This window comes from Drosophila takahashii, chromosome 3R, assembly GCF_030179915.1.
Source record: "Drosophila takahashii strain IR98-3 E-12201 chromosome 3R, DtakHiC1v2, whole genome shotgun sequence".
In the NCBI taxonomy this organism is placed as follows: domain Eukaryota; kingdom Metazoa; phylum Arthropoda; class Insecta; order Diptera; family Drosophilidae; genus Drosophila; species Drosophila takahashii.
The window spans coordinates 34,830,665-34,851,548 of record NC_091681.1 but is presented as its reverse complement, the minus strand read 5'-3'; the positions used below and the strand labels follow the sequence as shown (position 1 = coordinate 34,851,548).

The window sequence follows — 20,884 nt, the reverse complement described above, 5'->3', positions numbered from 1 at the left end:
TTTTTTGGCCAGAAAGGCTATATGCTATCTTAAAGATCGGCGATCTGTAAGTAAGTACACAAACCACTTAAAAATTAAAATATAAAATTCCTTGAAGCAACAGAAATACTGCTTTAATGCGCTTCGCCTGAAAGTATGCAGTCGAATAATTCTGTTTGCACATCAATCAATGTGATTTTTTGGGGGGCAACGAGAAAGGGGGCGGTGCCGAATACGTGGGCGTGGCCAAGTGTGAGAGCCAAAAAATCACTTTTGGACCAATGCTTTCGGCCCATCAATCAGCGTCAGGCAAATGCTGCTTATCATATTGCTGGTAGACGAAAAACGCTGGCAGTGCATCAAATTGATATTTGTCAATAATCTTTTTTTTCCCCCTCTGCTGCGGATGTTGCTGCGGATTCTGCGGATGCGGCGCCGGCTGTGAATACTGTGATAAATGTCAGCCGAAATGACAAAATATGCTCTGCGGCTGGTTGAAAAACGTGACGAGAGCAGCCGACGAGAGTGCATCAAATGGCTGAAAATCACCAATAAATGGCCACATCAATTTAATTAAAAATGCTTACTTTATGGTAGAGTGCAAAATATTTATCCGTTTTTTATACGACACACTCACTTTTGTTGGCCCGGATAGAGAGGCTTAATTAAACAGTCACTTCCGTTGGCCGGAAATTGATATGTGCTTGCATTATTAAATGCCATTACGACGTGCAGATGTAAGTGAATTGTGCAATTTAAGAAAAATAGAAAATTTTAAGTAAATATTTATATATTTGAATTATTCCACATAATTTTAGAGTGACAATTTTCTAATGGAATACAATTCATTTGATTAACTTTTATCAAACAACTTTCAAAGAGGAAACCTGAAAATTAATATTTATATTAGAAAAAAAAGAAGACTTTTTTAGAGCAACCGTATTATTATTAATTTTTATTTATTGCATTGAATATATATTTTACGTATTTCTTTTTCGGTGTAAAAGCCAAAATCACATTATGGACCTTCACAAAAAATTCTATTTCATGGATAAATTTTGTATGAGACCCAAATTCGCCCGCAGGTGAGTTTGGATTACCCATCAGCCGTTGCCGTTGCTTAAATAAATCAAATATTTGGGCGGAGATAGAGTCTTCTCTCCGTTCGCAGTTAATATTTGTTCATGCCGTGTACTTAGCTGAAGACCTTCGGAATTTCGTCCCGTTTGGGAAACTATCAACTCGAGGCGAAGGACAACTTTAATGTACACAGCTCCTCCATTAGCAAAGGCATCGAGCTGCTTTGAGCCCCAATGGCTCTACTCTCTATAGAGATGGATACATTGATACTCGAGATGTAGATAGGAGAACCCCTTGCAGTTGCTACTTTGCCAGCTCCCAGCTCCTTTGCCTTTCTACGGGCTTTTGCCGGCTTGTTTTCAATTATCAGGCATTACACTTAGGTACACACTTTGATACACATCATTGCCTGCGTTTCGGTGTCCTGTATATCCTGCGTTTGTGCGTGTGTATGTGAGTGCTCTCGTTTCGTCCTAATCAATGAACATTGAACAACTTCTGGCATGTGGATGGGAATGGAAATGGGATGCGATGGAGTAGAGCTTTTTATGAACACGTCTGCATTTTACATTCACCGAGTGAAAAGGACTCAAGGGGAAAACTGATGCATACACAATGTATCAACTACACTCAAAAAAATTTTTTTCCTAAATTTTAGAAAATCGCCATAAAATGAAATTTTTTCTTAATTTTAGGAAATTTTCTGAATTTTAGAAATTGTTTTCTTGAATCTAGGAAAAAAGACCATAAAAACAGAATTTTATGAAAAACCTTTCTAAAATTTAGAAAAATGAATTTTTTTCTTAAATCAATGGTGTTTTTTCCTAGTTTGCTCTCCAAAAGTTTTCTTAAATTAATGGCGATTTCGCCATTTAATTAAGAAAAAATGTACTTCAGCCCTTCCTATAATCTAGAAAGTCGCCATAAAAAATACGGTAAATTTTTCTAAATTTTAAGAATTTTTCTGAATTAAAAAAAAATGTTTTCTTGAAAACAAAAAAGTAGAATTAGAAAATCACCATAGATTTAAGAAAAACTTTTTGTATTTCTTTTATGCTTCTCACTCTTTCTTCGAAACGAAAAAGAAGAAGACAAGGGGTTAGTCCGCGGCGCGTTGCGACGACAGTTTTTGGCGTATGTATGTATATGTTTATGTGTGTTTGTGCGTATGATCGAGAATTTTCTTGTGCGTAGCTGTAACTTTTATTGCGTTGTTGTTTTGGAAATGCAGTCTCTCGCGAGAGAGTTGCTTGCGTTGCGCTGCATTTTGAACCCTTGTGCTCAGTTTTGGATGAGCATTCAAAGTAATAAGTTTGTGTTGAGCCCATTTAAGAAAGTTAAAGTGCGATCCCTCTAAGAGGCAATTAATAGGTAAGCAATTTAAATAAATTTAAATATAAATTTGGTAAGTGTGTGAAAATTTATGGTAAGCAAAGGCCATACTATTGCAGGCCGCAAATACTATCCTTCTCTAATATTAATTTTTATTTTCGATTGCAGGAATAATTTCATTTTCAGGTATTGTTGATAATTTGGCAGTAAGTAAATTTTAATAATAGATAATATATTAAATACCTACTTAATATTAATATTAATAATTTTTATCTTTTTTGTTTTCTTTTCTTTTTTCTTTTTTGTTTAGGAAATATTTATAATGTAATTTTTATCTTTTTTTGTTTTCTTTTCTCTTTTTTCTTTAGGAAATATTTATTATCTTATTTTTATCTTTTTTGTTTTGTTTTCCATTTTTGTTTAGGAAATATTAATAATTTTCTTTTCATCCTTTTTATTTTCTTTTCTCTTTCTTGTTTAGGAAATAAAATAGTAAAATAAATATGTATACATTTTATTAAAATAAATAAAATTTTCTGAAAATAAAAAAAGTCCTTTCTTATTTTAAGAAAAAAAATTCTATATTCAATAAAAGTACTTTCTGGATTTAAGGAAATTTTTCGCAATTTTATGGCAATTTTTCTTGATTTTAGAAAGATATTTCTGCTTTTCAGAAATTTTTTTCTAAATTTTAGAAAATTTCTTTCTAAAAAATACGGTAAATCGCCATCGACTGAAATTCATGGCGAATTTCTTGATTTAATGGCGATTTCGGGCTGTTTTTTTTTTGAGTGTATATAAAATAATGACAGTGATGGTAGAAATCAAGATAGAAGTACCTAGGATATCACTAATCTTTAGTGTATTTTATTATATATCAAAACTCTTTTTTATGTAATGTATTAATAAGGACACTAAAAAAAATACATAACTACAAACTGTCTTACAGAGAATTAATTTACTTATTAATTTGAAATGATTTTATAAAGTGTCAAAAAGTGTACTGTGAAAAAAACCATTGTCTTTTAATAAAAAATTTTGTTGCATACTTTTAGAAAACTTTATCAATACAGTGAAATTAATTATAATATATTTTTAAGATACTTTAAACCATTCTCTTTACTTATTTAAAAACAATATAGTACCTTCCACATCACTAATTATTTTCCAGGCTGCATGTGAGGATCTCTTGCACACACTTCTATCTGATTAGCAATTGCACAATTAACCCCTGGAGGCCTACACGTATGTGCGAGAAAATTGAAATTGGCTTTTAACTAGATTTTCACACCACCCCTTTCCCCTTCCCCTTTTCTCCCTTGACGGCTTTCACTGAACAATGACTTGGCATATTTTAATTAACCCATTGTGCCACAGTTCCTGCTTCGTGCCAACAATTATCATTTGCGAACGTATTCGTATTCGCATTCGCACTGCGCTCGACAAAACGGCAAAACGACGATGACAGTCAGCGGTTTTTAATTAACTTTGCAAGTCTCGCGTTTCTGCGGAAATTAAAGACTAAAAATAGCTGGTTTGTGGTTGCCTTTGATTTTAGCTAGCTTCTAGGAAATCATAGGAAAAATGGGTGAATGCTTTTCAGGAATGTGTTATAGTTTGTTGTCTTAAAGTTTTATTTTCTAAAATTTCTGTTTTCGGCTTTTTGGGAGATATTTCTGCAGTGAAAAAGGTTATTTTAGAGATTTATGGAAAATTAAAAGGCTTGTTTAATATATAATTTTTTTATCTTATAAATTGTAATTTATTAGTTTTTATAATTTTAATTGTTTCTTTTTCATTTAAAATAAAAATATATTTTTTTAACGGAGAGAATAGTTTTAGGCAAGAAACTTCACTTCGATTTAATTAATAAGTAATAAATCTATAATAATAAGCTACTTCGGTTGAAAAATCTTTCGCAACAATTCAAGGAATTTCCTTCATTAAACAAGGGGTTATAAAACTGATGCTCATTCTACTTTTATATAGTTTTTCTACCGTTTCTAGCTATTCTTTGGCTTTCCAAAGTTTTTGTTATGTGTGAAATTTTGTGCTCGCCGCAATTTTCCCTTCAGCTGGAGCCTCCGAAAGTCCTTTGTCTGTGGTTCCCATAATGTAATGTGTGTGTGTGTATTTTTGTGGGTGGCTTCCAAGGCGACTTGGAGCGTCTTAATTAGCTAATGGTTGCCTTGCTTTACACGGCGGCCTTGCTTTTCCTTGCAGGCACGAAAAAGGGCTTAGACTGCTTGCCGGCTCAAACTCAATTTGCCACGTTACAAATTGGCCTGATTGGCATGCAAAAAAAGCGAAGAGTTTTTTACTCCTGCCTGTGCTGCATTGATAATAATGCAGGGGCTTCTCTTTACTTTGTTTGAGGCTTTGATGGCCTGTCATAGGGATTTACGGAAGCGGTGGAAATGCAATTTTCCTTCGGCAGCCTCCTTAAAATCCTCCACTTTCCCACTAATGAAGGCAATGCATTTTGAGGAGGAATCAAGGGGGGAGACCTTTCACCTACCAAAGAAACATCTGCTAAAAGGACACTTAATGGTTTATGTAAATTCTGGAAAGCGAATTTTAATATGTAGACCACATAAACATTGCGCTGGCCCTGTGGTTTTGTCTATCCGAATGGCTGGATGGCCGACTGGCTGGCTTTTATGTAAATGCCTGGCCAACAGTGCGTATGATGTACACATAAAATGTTTACGAGTGCCGTAATAAAATCAAATCAAAATTTAATGCTTACACCAGACAGGAGAGTGGAGTTCTCGAGATCCTTTTATGGCTTTGCATCCATCAAAATGTCAAATGCGCTGTCCACACGAGGTGGTCCTGGACATATGCTTACCCCAGGATCCCCTGAATCCCCGAATCCCCTAACCCAAAACCCTCTTTTGTTTGCCTTCTAGGAATATGGAGAGCTGAAGCTGAAGCATCAATCAGGTTTCGGTAGGGAAATGAATGTCGGTGCAGGAATTACGGTGGAAAAGTTTCTGCTAATCCATTTTACGTGCCTGCGATGGATATTCCAAGGGCAAGGCCAACACCACTCCGGTTCATTCGCTTCTCTGGTCGAGCATGAGAAATGAATTTACTTATCTGTTGGGGAAAATTCATGTTCCCCGTTCCTGTTCCTCCATTTGCTGCTTTTCCGATGGCTGATTTCCTCTTCCGGCGAAAGTCGTCATCAAAAAACCCAAAACATACAATTCCTTTTTCGTTTAATGTATACCAAAAAGATAAGCGGAAGGGAGATTTTATTTGAAATATACACTCCCTTGTGCTGCTTAAAAGGAAAAGCTGAACATCATTCAAATTTAAATGCTGAAATTTTATGATAGGTATTTACTCAAAAAAACAATACTTTATCTATTAAAATCATCCCAGATCAAACTTTTTTGCTAATGTATTATTTTTGGTGGATAAGTATCACTTTACGGACTACATTTTTTTTTTTTGTAGCTCTTTATTGGCAGAGAAACAGATTAACCTAGCGAGCTACTGGTTTAAGAGACACTTTCAGATTAACAAAATTATTTAAAAGTGGTCAAGACAATTAAATTAAAATTAAAAATAAAACAGGAAGAAGTATTTAAATTATAAATTTCCAAAAAATAAATATACTATTTAAACATTTTCTTTATTTATGAAATTCAAGAAAACAGCTGGTAAATTCCTCTACCCATTTCTTACAGAGCATTCGTGCCAAACAGTTATCGCAGCTCGATGGCCATTTAAGCGAAATATGAACCCTTTTGGCCGAAAGGAAATTGCTTACCAAAATGCGATAGACATTAGCAAATATGTATAGTACTTAGAGGAGCTCGTTCAAGGTTAATGCCGAACTTTCTGCGGCGGAAATTATTTTTGCGAGCGGGGCTTAAATGGCCTTGAAGGCGGGCAAAGTTTCCAAGCCTACAACAGCCTGGCGCTGATTTCGCCCACTTCATTTGCTCATCATCAAGTCAATCAAGTTTTAATGATGCCACAATATAAACCCCGCCGCCGTCCGCTGAATAATTTAAGAAATGTCCACGGGGCATTATTATTTTCTGGGTGTTCGGCTGTGTTTGTTTGTCCAGTAGTCCCCACCCAACCGATATTGCGGCGAACTTATGAGCTCAGGAGGAGAAATCTGAAATTTTAATTGCTTGCCATTTGCCTTAAGTGTCCGGCAATAATGATTGGAAATTTATGAGATTCTTAATGAATGAGTACAGATTGCTGAACATGCTTTCGGTTTCGCACGGCTTTTATTTATTGAAAAATACATTGGGTTCGGTTGCCATTTGGTAAATAGTTTTGCATTTGTCTCAGGGGCTTATACATATGCATTAAATGATATGATTTCCATTTATGGAGATTCGTATTCGACTAGCTCAATATACACACATAGATATACATTTACATTTAAATATATATATATTTACTTATAACTTGGTTTTTAGACCCCCAACGAGGGTCTCTCGTAGTTGAACTCTAAAAGTACAGACAACGCACAGTCCACAAGTATTTTATATCTTGTGCTGGCGTCTCAATTTGGTTTTTCCCTTTTTTGGTATTTGGTTTTCACTGGGTTTTAGCCAACATTTTTCATTGTTTGGCTGGCGGCTTTGCGTTCAGCCAGATTGGGGTTTAATTCATTTTCATTAGGGCGACAAGCGGTCCGCCCCGTGTGTCAATCTTCATCAGCCGGGGAGAGGAGAGCAACCCAAGCAAGTCTAAGACCTCCCAAAAACAAGCCCTTCCATTCCAGTTGGCGCCGCAGGACATTCCGCCCCTGGATTAATGGGGATGGACGGCTGGCTACTTTTCGGCTGAGTCCCGCCCTCTCCGTTCGCCATCCCTTCTTCAGTCACTATCCTATCTCGGTGTCCGGTGCTTACAACAGCCTCTCCAGATCCTCGCTCTCCGCATCGCTGATAAAGGAGTCGGTGTCCGTGAAATAATCGTCATCGCACCTGTTCCGCCGACAGCAGACCCGCCGACCCATCTCCTCGTCGCTCCAGTGCTCAAATTCCTCCTTGTGGTGCTCCAGAAGCATTAGTGAGGGAAACAAACTATCGCAGCCACTGCAGCTGCAAGGTGCCAGGAAAATGCCGGGAAAACGACAGGAGAATGCCAGGAAGTAACACGAAAGAAAGACGAGAAAGTTGATGAAAAGTGAGAGCTAGCTTAATTAAGTGCATTTCCCTTACCCAAAGTGACGCTTCTTCTGCTGGTGCGAAGCCAGCTGACGGTGACAATGGAAAGCTCGGTCGCACACGTTGCAGGTAAGCGATTCATCTGGAAATTGGAAATTTGTCGAATTTTTAGCCCAGAGTGCAGAAACAGTAGTTCCTTTTATATGGCAATGTTTTCAAGAGGTTTTATATTTATTTTTTAGTATTTCTGATGTGTTAGAAATCAGTTCGTTACATCTGGCGCCCAACGTGGGGCACGAAATATTTTAAAAAACACTTACATTTTTTAGACAAATCTAAACTGATTTAAAAGATTTTAAATATTTTACATAAAATAAATCTTATTGAAGTCTAAATGATTTAAACAATTTATTATAACTATTTAGTTTGTGAAATTAAATTTTTTAAATTAATCTATACTCTTCAAAAATATTATTCATCACTATCTAGTTTATTATCTTTAGGTTAAACTGTACCCCACCCCGCTGCCTCATCAGCTGGCTTTTGTGGACCTGGCACCTGGCACTCACCGTAGTCATCATCGTCATCGGCCATGGCCAGTGCATGCAGTCGACTTATTGTGTTTTCGTTAATCTCCTTCGATGTTGACGTGTTCCCTGCACCGAGGAGGAGGTCCTTTGATGTTTTCCCTTTCGCCTGGCAGAGGCCCAGTTCGCAGAGGCGGCTCTCCACCTCGTAGTTGCCCTGGCAATCGGCATCCGTGCAGGGTGAGAGGTTACCATTCCCGTTCCCGTTACATCCTCCAGAACCCAGTGCCAATCCAGCTGATCCTGAACCTGAACCACCGTTGACATTGACGTTGCCATTGGCTTCACCTGGTGGCTCATTGTTGGCATGGCTGTGACTGCTACACCCAGGTGTTCCCGCGTTCGCTGCCAGCATTTCGAAGTCGTCTAGCTCATCGAACGGATCATCGATTTTGTGGCCTAGTGACACGGCATCGTCGGCCTCGGCACTTAGTCGTCCATATGCCTTCCGTGGGGGCCGCTTCACATATTTGTCTGCCACAGAAAAAATGAGGTGGAAAAATGCATGAAAAACTTTGCTAAATAAAAGCATGCCTGTTCGGTATTGATAAAACATTCTGTGCAAAATGTAGCGAAAGTCCTCGGGGGTTTGTGTTTTTTTGCGAAAAGAGCTTTGTGTGTTTCGCCTTTGAGAAGGTTTCTATTTATGCTTTAATGGGTATTTCTTTTATTTATTATGTAAAAGGAAAATGTAAAATATTTAAGTATATTTTTGTATTGATTATTTTGAAGGGATATTTATGCATAGACTAATATATTTTTTAAAATATGTTAAATGCTGTTGGGTTGTAAAAACACTGAATGACTTTTAAATGGTGAATAAAATTATAGAACTATTGAAAAAAAGGATTTTATATGCTAGAGAACTGTAAAAATTCTTGCCTAAATTTTGTATAAAATAATAAAAATTCGATATAAAAATTAACTTTAATATTAAAAAAAAAATGGAAAAGCTTTTAATTGTAACTACATTTTAGTATATCCCACATCCCAACTGAAATGAAACCATATTTCATTTGTAATGTGTTTTCCCAGTCACAGGGAATGAAACAAACGCAAACACAATCGCTTTTTGATTGCTTTTGAATTGTTTGTGCTGTCAGAAAGTGCTGAACATATTTCCACTGTAATGCATTAGTTTTTCCAGTGCACAACTTTTTTTTCCGCTTAACGGGCAACTTTCTTTGTTATTCAGCTCGTCGTGGAAATTGAGAAATGTTCCTCAATGCATCAGGCAATTTATGGTGGCTTTTGTGCCGCTTTTGATATTTACACAGGCCTCTGGCGTTGAGACAAAAAGTTTCCGCTCTTCCTTATTTTTGCCTGCATGTCCTCGAAGTCTCGAAGTGATAAAATGAGATTTATTGTGGGCTTTGTTTGTGCATTGTGTGTGATTTTGGGAAAGGGACAGTGGAAACAAGACAATAAATATAGTGGATGGCGGTGAGATCCTGCAAAGCCTTTATTTACGGTGCCCCAAAAATAGATGGCAATGCTGACTTGGCCCCTGGATTTTTATGGCACACTAGCCGTTCAAACTGCCATTAGCAGCTCATTATGTGGGCTTGTCTTTGTGCTGGCTTTAATTGCAATCGAGTTCAACAGTGCGTATACGTGACGACACGAAATTGGCGATTCGGACGGCTTAATCGAATTTAGATGTTCAAGTAAACTAAAGTTAAAGTGTTTGAAAACGTTTCGAAGGGCGATAGTGGCTTAAATGGTTTAAATAATTTACCTTTATAAATGTATTTATTACATTCACATATTTTCTGTATACATATAGTCTCCAAATTCTTAGTAATAACTCGTTTAAAATGTTTTTTTTTTTGTATTTACCACATTTCACACACCAAATTACGTTCTCAAATCTTTTAAAAGACTTCTGTGGCCACTGTGTTATTTACCCACATATAAAAAACCATTAAAAGCTTCTATTATTGTGGCAGCCGGGGGAAAAACGACCATGAATATTAAAAGTGTGTCGAAAAAAGGAAATAAAATTCGCATATGGGTGGCAAGTATTCAGGGGAATTGAGGGATGGAGTGAAAAAACTGGAGAAAAGTCAGACGAGAGTGTTGTCAAAAACGCGGCAGACCGTAAAGTGAACTAAAACTCAATTTTATCGCCAAATTGTGGACCGCAGAGAGCGGCAAACATTTAACGCAATGTTTTCTGGTCGGCAAGTTGGATGGAAATGGAAATTTATGACTTCGGGCTTTAAGTTGGCCCCCGTCTCGCGTAATCTCAAAAGATAAAAGTTTCTCTCGATTTTACTTTAGAATTACAGCACAAATTATTACAAATGATGCCGCCCGCCGGCAAGAAAATATAAATCATGGCCTGGAAGAAAAGCTGGAAAGCGGCAGACAGTAGCGGCGTTATTAATACACCAGATAAATGCCTAATAATTCTTCCCATGCTGGGTTCACTGGGATTGGGATCGGGATAGGGATAGGGATACACACTTGTTTTCGAAGCCTGGCCGAATGCCAACCATAATTTATGATACATTTTGTTTGCCCCGTTGTTATTATTATTTTTCTGATGTCTGGCCGAGAGCACGAACTAATGATGCCTGGGGCCAAAACGGGCCACATTTGATGGCCAGTGAGCCAGTGAGCAGAACATAGAACGCAAACAAAACTGAAAAAAATGCGAAAACCAAAACGGACATTCTGCAGGACCTCCGGCTAATTGGCTGCAAACGCAGCTGTGATCGAAATAACAGGGTGAATATAGGAAAAATTCTTTGAAAATGTTTTCTAGGGAATTTAAAAATATTTTAGATAACTGCTGGGTTTATTTAAAATCACTTTTTAATATCAAAACAGGTGTTCAAAAGTATGCAACAAAATTTTTTAAATCCGAAACGGAAATAAATATTTCTTATAAAAGTGTCTAAAATCCTTTTAATTATATTTTCTAAATGAGCAAAGTTTAATGATAAAACGTCTACAGATTTATTTCTGCTTTCTGCTTATTATTTCCTATTGATATGTCTAAATAGTGCTTAGAAAACCTTTTTAAATATTCTTTAAAAAGAAATACATAATTTAAAACTATATTTCTATCTTTTATTTTTCCCCATTACCTAAGTAAAGTAATATTTTCATCATTTGTAGGTATGCTATTATCTTGCAAACATTTGTACATGGCCACAAACAACGCACCCCTAACCACATGCCTCGGAAAATGCTAATTGCCATTACTTGTTTTACAATTTGCCTGCGCAGGACTCACAAATTGAATGCACAAACGCATTATTATCAATGACAAATGGCTGTCATAATTATCGGTTAATGCCGCCGCCATATGTTGCCCAGAATTTGCATAACACATATAAATCACAGCCAGGCCCCCTTTTTCCACCTCCTGTGTGTTTAAGCGACAACAACAACAATACATATGTTGACGAAAGCTTAAGGGCGTCGTCTTGTTTTTGTTGTTGTCGCTCTGTCATTTGTTCAAAAGTTGGCAAATTAAATTTTTTACGATTAAATTTCGCGCTTGCCACGGATGATTGGAAAAAAATCGTCGTTGTCGCTGCTATTAATGTCATAAATGTTTGTGAATTTGCAAAGTGAGTAATGGCAATTTGCGAAGTGTGCGAAAAAGCTTTTCAATTATTACCATGACATTAAGCACATTGTTTGCATATCAATTTTAATGCATTCATCTGGGGAAATTCAATAAATATTTCTTGTTTTTCTCTATCAAGGCGAGTAAATTCTCGAGATAGGGATTCCAAAGTGGGTGGCACTGAAACTGAAGTCAACTTGTTTTTCTACTCAGCAACATCTGTTGCCAGTAGTAAATCAAATGCAAGAAGCCCTCTAAGTAACTTTATATGCCACAGCTGTTTCGCTGAGTAAACACCCGATTTAATGCACTCGGAATTTTTCATTTTCAAACATAATTATTGGAACAAATAATGGAAAGTTTCCCCATTTGGCCAAAAGCAAATTCAATCAGGAAAAATCAATACTGCCAAAAACTATCCTGTTTTGCGGGAAAACAAAGGAAGTTAGCAAACATAATTTAAAATTCGTGATTAACATTTTAATTGCATTTCGGTCATGTTTGCTTTTAATTTCCTACGTGTGTTTCTGCTAATTAATTAATAATATAACGAAATTTTAAATGCTGGTAAAAATGGACACATATTTATAAGGGTATGATATTGTTTGCATATCATTATATCATGTAGCTACATGTGTATCTCATATAATATTTTTTAATTGGGTAATTATATATGCAAATTATTAGGTTTAGAGGAATGCCTATTGTTAAAGAAGTGATTTTTTTGTGATTTTTAATAAGTTTTGTTTTAGACTTTTAAAACTAAACCATTGAAATTCCGTTATTGCATACTTTTAGGCACCTATAAAAGTGTTTTCAAAATCCTTCGATTTACTCCTCAACTTTACTGAAATTGAGATAGGGAAAAATTGAAATCCGAAGTGATTTGGTTCGCGTGGGAAAATCAACAAAGGCAACTAAAAATTTCAATTGCTTGCCTGCGGGTGAAAATCCTCCCCCCAGAACCATCCTTTATTTTTCGCCCCCTCGGCAATTTATAGGATGGTGCAAGACTTAGCGCTTAGACAAAAGCATCCTGGGACCGAAAGCCCAAAGTGTTTTCTTTTCGGCAGTCACATCCGCACCACGTTTTCTGCTTCACACACACACACGTGCTTAGCCTCATTATTGCGTGGGTTGTAGGGCCTCGGTGTTGGTGTTATTTACTTTACTTCGTTTTCCCCCAATTTTCGCCCCTGGCTTTTCCCACTTTTCCATACGGCACAGATAAGGGCTAACAATAGGGAGTATATGCAGGCAGGCACAATATACACGTACCTAAATATTCGGAGCCTATATTCCACAAGTCATTTCGAGAATTTTAATTAACTTGTTTTGATAACGAGTGAGGGTTCGGCTTATGAATAAATGCTAGGACTAAGCTGGAACATGTCTGGCATTAAAATCGAGCAGTTCGTGGAAATCTGAATACGCTTCAACATTGATCGGCCAATCGACTTGATGAAAGTCGTTCTGGGAAATTGTGAATTGTAACTGTGATTAGTCAAGAGTGCCACCGGAAACCCATTGGTTTTAGGAGCGATTAAGCACTCTGTTACTTGAAAAGATTGACTAAAGAGTTAAATTTAATAATGATATATATTCCTTTCAATAAAATTCCATTTTAAGTGATTCTAATGAGGGTTCGGTTCTCCTTGATAAAAATAAGTGGATATTTCGGTGACATTTAAATTGTGTGGTAAATTATTACAGTATAAATTAAGACTATTGTAGATTTGATATAAATAGTATATTTGTTGATCAATGTAAAAATGTTTGGTTTTGGAATATGGGAAGTACCACAGTAACACCTGGTTTTTTTAAATCATTATTGAATATAAGTATGCCTGTCTAAAAGTATGCAACAATATATTTTTAAACCAAAAGTGATACAGGAAGATGACTATGATTTATTTACTGCATACTTTTGAGCTATTTTTCTTACAGTTTTTCTTACATGTTTGAAAATTAAATATTTTGAATACTTCCTTTTATTCACCTTGTCGAATTATCCAACTAATAATCTCCCCCACTCAAAATCAGAACTTGAGCTATTTATGGTTGACTTACGCACAAGTTTGAGACTTAATCTGATTAGTCCGCTAATTATTGATGAATTATCCTAATTGAGGGCGGACTTGTGCCGGGGTAAACTGGACTAATTGATGGCCATTGCCCAGGTGTGTTGGAAACTCACCTTGTGTGCTGTTGCTGTGATTGCCGCCGTTCGAATTGCTCTTCGAGAAGCTGCAGTTGTTGTTGAAGGAGTTGAAAAAGTTGGCGGCTCCGGTGCGCCGTAAAATCCAAAACATGATTGCAGATGTGTAAGGATCCTGATTAATGAGCTGTCCGGAAAATCCCAGTTGATATGTTGCAGCAACGAATTATGCCAACTGCATTTCCACCGACGGCATTTCCACGCGACGCCTTTTTTTTTGCGCTGATAAGCGGGCTACGGAAAGTGAGACGAGGACGCGCGACGACACGATAAGCTGAGTCGGGAAAATTCCGGAAAAACTGGCGACCGTTTGGTTTGGAAGTCTTCAGCAAACTAACTCGGCTTCGGTTGGGTTTTCGGGTTTTATAGCTCCCGAAGGAAAATGAGAGCGAAAACGAAACCATCTGGTAGGGCGAGCACTCTCCTTTCAACGTAACAACGTAAGGACTTACGTTATAACCACTGCTCTTTTGCTCTTTCGACGCTTGGTAGTTGGAAAAATCAAGCAAAGCCCAAACTTGACCTTCGTCAACACTTGCATGTTGTTTGGCCCGCTGGCAGCTCATAATTTGTTTTGTTTAATAAACGATTACGTATGCGCCGTGTGGACCTCACGGACCTCAGCTGGCTACCGACGACTTCGAGCCACTAAAATGCCCATCAATCATCGGAGCACCGGAAGCGGTCGCTACTTTGTTGTCTGTCCCTGTTTAAAGTTTTATATGCGTCTTATCTGACTGGCTCAATTAGACAGCGTCTTTAACTAGTTTTGTGCACTGGGAAAAAAAAAAAATGCAATTTAATAATTATATACCTATATATTTGGCCCACTATTAATTAATAAAGTTATCATTTAATTAGGAAAAAGGAAATGAAATTTAATATATATTTTGGATTATTTTATAGATATTTATATATATATATATATATATATATATATAATTTTAATGGTTTTTTCTGTCAGCATTGGGCTTTATATTTTTATTGCAATTTTTTTCATTTTTTTCGCTTACATTTTTATGACATTTTTCCATCAGTGTTGGCGACGTGCAAAAAGAGCGGAAATGTGGAACGCTTAACAGCTGGCAGCACATGCATCCGCATCAAAGTTTTCCCCTTTATGATTAACGCTTTCGGTAAAAACAAAGACATCCCCATTAAGTTGGCGTGTTCGAGGGTTTTCCCCTCCGTTCCCTTTCCTATTCGCTTACCAAGTGCAAGTGCAAAGTTCATGTCCTGCGAATTCGTTTATTTGTTGCACGAGCGGCACGAGCGATATTAAAGCGTTTTTCAAGCACCCTCGACTTTAATGCCGCACGACAAATGCTTTTCCGCAGACAAGACTGTGATTTGATGACTCGGCTTGGGTTTCGGTTTCGGTTCGCCGATTTCTGCAGCTCGTTGGGGGCTAAGTTAACCCGATACTGATTGCCGGGGTTTTGGATGTGGCAGGAAGTCGATCCCTGCCCCCCAAAAACATACGACATACGACACATACCTTTGCCCGCATAATAGAGTCGCAATTTAATATTTAATCAGCGAGGGCTGACGCTTAACAATTCAAATTGCTGCAAATTGTGTGCGTCCTGTGAACTTTTGGCATTGGCGACATTACGAATTCATGCGCTACGTGCCAAAGTCACAACGAATCCAAATACGATTCTGCGAATATGTTTGAACTTTGTTCGAATATGTTGCGCAAACTTTTGCCCCATAAATTATGCACTATTAAAAGCTCATGCATAAGGCATGACAAGGACGGAGGACAAAGGACCCTGGACCAGAAATAACCAGAAATAATAACCACAACAAAGCATTACACATGGACGGCAATTAGATCCAATTTCGTTGGAAATGCATGGCAAAGTACTCACTTATGTACAGTTGATGTGATGTAATAAAATAGTTCGATAAATTGTTCGCATGACATTTTGGAATTCGATTAGTTAATCCTTCAACGAGCTGTAATTGCAAATGGTTTGACATTATTCCCCCATGCGGTATGCAAATTAAATTAGCCAAAAAACAAAGAGAGAAAACCTTCACATAAATCAAGTTATTTAATGCTGTCCACACAAAAGTTTTCTCCTTTCGACTCGAGCATAAACAAAGCTCTAAAAAGTTGGCAAACTGGCCACAATCAATATTGATCGAAATTCCGTTTACTTTGTCTACTTGAGCGTTTCGGCGTAGAACTTTCGGTGCTTGAATTTAATTCGCATCACACAGCTGCAATAAATTTATTCAAAATCACTAAGTGTGACGATAGTTGCGATGGCTGCCAAGTATATTCTCACCCAATGAGGATAAACGCTATTAAGTAGAAGGCGGCGCTAAGGAAATTAAATCCACCGGGATTGCTGGCCAGGGAGCCCTTATAGATGGCCGTATAAAGAGGAGCGGCGACTGGTAGTTAAATGAAATAAATCATGATAGAGGGGAAAAATATTTCAGGGGCTTATGTCTTACCAAAAGGGGCAAATGATTGTACTATGTTTCCAATTGCAAAGAGTTTACCTGTTAAGATTAAATAGATACATAGATAATACACAGAAAAAAAAATCGATTTTAAATAGGGTAATTTGTACCTTATTTTAAATCAATAAAAAACCCATATGATTAATGTCCAATTTATGATTCAAACATATCAACTTGATATATTATTATTTACTAAAAGTTCATATAAAAATTATATGTTTTCTTATCAAAATGATATAATTTCTTATAGTTATTACTTACCCGTATCGGAAGATGGTACTATATTCGAAACAATTGTTCGACACATGGGTCCTTGAATAGAGCGAAAGACTCCCAAGACCACAGATATGTACAAGTGCCAAGGTAGAAACGCAAATCCTCTGGCAATATTGCTAAGAACTTCGGAAAATAGTGAAAGCAAGGCCAATGACACCACAGACATTCCAAAAAGCTAGAAATTTAATAAATAATTTATTAAATTATTTTATTATTATTTTATTTATTAAATTACCTTTCTCAATATTAGAATGCCCAAAACAGCGCCCAGCATGGGAATTGATTGACTGACTGTCTCGAAAATAGTAAACTCACGCACTGTGAAATGAAACTGTTGACGCACGAACAAATACATCACAGTCATGACGCCATCTGAAAGAGGATATCATCACTTCAATCACTCTCTTAGGATTCCCAGAAAAACTCACTGAGCAAACTTACCGGCAACAAAAATCGAGACAAAGCCGGCCAAAGTAACCAGCCAAATGATGGTGTGGGCATTATTTTCCCTCCTCTTAAAGCAGGTGCTAAACATATCCTTAACGTGTTTAATGCTGAACAATCCAGCCTTGTCTTCTTCTTTATTTTCCAAAGGAGGCTTTTCTATCGTCTCATACTTGGGTGGATCATCACGTTTTTCCAAGGTTTTCGTTGATAAGTCATTAACTTTTTGATCTGAAACTGTTACTTCTATTTCCTTTTCCTTCTCGGGACTTTCGTCCTGATCTGGACACATTCCCAAACTTTCGGGTAGGTAGAATATAATAAAAAGTGTGGCCAAAATGATGATTAAACAAGAGAGACTCTGTACAAAGGCGGCACTTGTGGCTGCGTAGACAAAGCTGGATAATAATGACCCACTTGTCAGGGCCACAAAAAGTATTAGCTCCATGAATATCATTCTGAAAATTAAAAAATAATTTATTTTAATTGTAATAAAAAATGTTTAGTAGTTAACTGACTGTTAGATATCGTTTAGAATGGATTTTTAAGAGTTAGGACATGGGATACAAATAAAATAAAGTGGGAGATAGTTATTTTGTTACGAAAAACTTAGAATTAAATAAGTGTTCTATAATACAGAATTTTAAAATAAATAAAACATTTCGTGAAATCCTCAGCAACTGCCCTTCTTTATAACTTTAAAACCACAAATGGCCGAAAATAAAGCCTTAAAGCTTGTCACATTCCATTTTTCTTGGGCTTTTGGGTTAACAATAGGTGACACTCACCTGTAGGGTCTGGTTTTCATGTCGGTTGTGTCCGTAATAAAGCAGAAAGCAGCCACCGAAAAGACACACAGACCGCCGAGCAGAGAGTGTGGCAGAGCGGCCAAGGTGTACCACCAGGGATTAACCATATAGTAACTGGACAGCCAGCAAATGGCAGACGCAAGCAGGGCCGAAGCGGAAAAGCCTAAGAGGAAAATGTCTTACTATTTGTTTTACCATCATACTTAAGCCCTGAAAATCTTACCAACCATGGAGACAATCAGCAGGGGTTTTCGGCCATAATGATCCGACCAGGATCCAATAAATAAACCACAAACGGCTGGAACAATACTTTCGAAGAGCGTGCGCGTTAAAAACATATTGGCCACATATGCCTGAAGCTCCGTTTCAATGGCCTGAAAATCGTTAAGTTAAAGAATTTTTAAAATATTTTGTAGTAGCAAACCTGAATTTCCGCTGTGGTGTTTTTACTATCCAACAGCTTGCAGTCGGTTTCATTATATTGATAGATCACCGTGCAGGTCTGATAAATCAACTGATTGCGCATAACAGTACCTAATGGGAAGATCGTGATGAAGGTAGTTAATATAACATTACTATAATCTGAAGTTCCGCTCACCTGACAGCATGTGCGAGAACAACAGCATGAAAATCACCGGTTCTATATAGAACATGTTGAAGAGACGCCCCCATTCCAAGCTCTTAAGTTGGGCTAAGGAAGCCTTTTCAACCATTTTATTTACTTGCTTTCACTCACTAATTTTTTTTAAAATTTCTTCATTTCAAATTCACTAATCTAAAATTTCTGTATTAAATCAGATAACTTTTATATAATTTGTTTTTCAACCTTGACAATTATATTTGGCACACGTTTTGTTTGTTTGCAACTCAACTAATAATTAATTACAACAGATTCGGACTTATCGCTCCGCTGACTTTATTATTTACTCAGGCAACGCGAGAGCAGAACTCCGAGTTCCATGTCATTCGAGTTTCGATCACGAACTGAATTTGAATAGCTCACTTCAATTGCTTAAATCAGCGGTCGGCACACTCATACAATTACATTTTGTTTTATATTTGTGTGAGTAAATTGTACGGGGCGGCTTAACAGTGTGTGTGCGCAGACCGCTGTTCTACAGTATACGTGGAGGCAGCGCTCGAGCAGAACAATTTCCTATGCTCACTTAATAGGACGCTGCCGACCGCTGGCTTAAATACATTTTAAATGATGTGTGGGTACGTAATTATTTATTAAATCTAGTGGGGAATTTTTTGTTTGAGGTTTTGATAAAATCTACAATGCATGAGTTCCTAAGCTTATACAATCAGCGAAAAACTAATTTGTAAATAGATCGCGAGGGCTATACTATCATATTTGTTATGTGAGCTTTCCAAAGCAAGCATAACTTTCACAATTCTTAATACAGGGCTCTGCACTTAACCCTTTTATGCTGGCAAAGTTTTTCCCCCGTCTGGCACACACACACATATACACACACGAATTTTAAGAAAAGTCTTTTCCGCTGAGAAAAGCGAACAACTTTGCCTGTGTAAATTGCAGGCCAACACTTCCGGCAACATGTTGCGAGTGCCTTTTAACCCCTTAGCCCCTTAACCCCTTTTGCCCGCGCTATTTCGCGCTTTTTATTACTTTACTATTTTCCCCTTCATTTGGGGCTGCTCGCAGCATAAAATATGCATAAAGATTTTGAGCTTGGCACGGAGAACGTTTACCGAAATAATTTGGCAATTATTTTTGGGGTTTCAATTTGGCTTTTGAGGTGGGGGCTTTACTAGCTGTTTATTAACCGCTTGGCTAGTTAAGTATTATATTTTTTTCAACATTTTCTGTAGGTGTAATTTCGAATATTTTAATATATTTTATATTTTTATAGTAATTTTCAAGATTTCAACTTTTTTATTCAAAATTTCTTATATGATTTTTCTTCCAAATCTCCTGATGGCTTTAAAATCTTTTTATTTGAGTTTTTATTAAAAATGCCCCCAGCCAACTAACTGCAATTAGAAACATTTTCGGAAAAACACAGGAAAATAGAGGGTTCGGTGCAGCCTTCCGCCATCACGCATACGCCGCGTACGCCGCTCCCATTGTTGACAAGCTAATTGTAAACTTTTCCGCTTTGCGTTTCATTGTTTCGGGGAAAACTGTCGGGAGAACAAAGGACCGGCGGGGCATATTAAGCCCCAAACCGACCGACTGGCAGATATGAATGCCCGAAAGGAGTTGCGTCCTGCAATGCAACATACATGCTAAGTTCGTGAAACTATTGTCTTGGATTGCGTTGCGTTGCGCAACATAAAAACCGGAATGGAATGGGCCAACTGTTCACGATGTGTGCGGCTTTGTGTTGTTGACACACAAAAAACAGCAACAACTTGTGCAAACTCGGGCGAAAATTAAAAAAAAAAAAGAATGAATATATAGGGGGGGTTGGCTGAAAGGAAATACCAGCCAAAACTTAAAAGGCCAGAAAAGTCGGGTAAGTCAAGAGCGCCCCAGAGAAAATGGAGGGAAAAAGCAATTTCTTAAACGCAGCACGTGCACAAATTCATTTCTGTTTGCTTTAATTATTCCGAGATGAAATGGCAAAAGGGACGCAAGTACACAGAAATCCTCCCAAGTTTCACTTTTCTCAGATGATTTATGAATGTTTTGTTGTGGGGGAAATAAGAATACCACAGAAACGCGACTTTATTGGTAGGCAGTTAAGGCCAAAATGAGAGTTGGGAATCGGAATCTGCACCCAGAAATCAGATAAGATTTTCAGAGATAAGATTTAGAATTTGGCGGCTTCTATTTAACTCTATATCTATAATCTTTAAGGTAACAAATGGGTAGAAATTTCCTTTACATGGATTATCTGATAACCCAGATAACACAACATTTTCGCACAGTTTCAATTGCTTATTAACCCTTTCAATTTTCTCCCACCCCTTTTATAAAATAT

The 20,884-nt window shown here is 37.2% G+C and overlaps 2 protein-coding genes across 2 annotated transcripts; both read right to left on the bottom strand.

Moving 5' to 3' along the window:
* Nucleotides 1–6,635: 6,635 nt before the first annotated feature.
* LOC108056931 (uncharacterized) lies at nt 6,636–14,328 on the bottom strand. Its single transcript, XM_017140970.3, has 4 exons — nt 13,906–14,328; nt 8,108–8,599; nt 7,593–7,680; nt 6,636–7,472 (listed from the first exon to the last, which is right to left on the bottom strand). The coding sequence occupies exons 1-4, from the start codon at nt 14,018–14,020 to the stop codon at nt 7,277–7,279; spliced, it is 891 nt and encodes a 296-aa protein (XP_016996459.1). The 5' UTR covers nt 14,021–14,328; the 3' UTR covers nt 6,636–7,276.
* A 1,647-nt stretch (nt 14,329–15,975) lies between these two features.
* LOC108058239 (probable peptidoglycan muropeptide transporter SLC46) lies at nt 15,976–18,904 on the bottom strand. The gene is made up of 10 exons (XM_017142848.3): nt 18,532–18,904; nt 18,358–18,467; nt 18,157–18,307; nt 17,913–18,096; nt 17,122–17,582; nt 16,916–17,052; nt 16,666–16,855; nt 16,396–16,443; nt 16,224–16,332; nt 15,976–16,155 (listed from the first exon to the last, which is right to left on the bottom strand). Exons 1-10 carry the CDS (start codon nt 18,644–18,646, stop codon nt 16,098–16,100), a joined length of 1,563 nt encoding a protein of 520 aa, XP_016998337.2. The 5' UTR covers nt 18,647–18,904; the 3' UTR covers nt 15,976–16,097.
* Between the last annotated feature and the right edge of the window lie 1,980 nt (nt 18,905–20,884).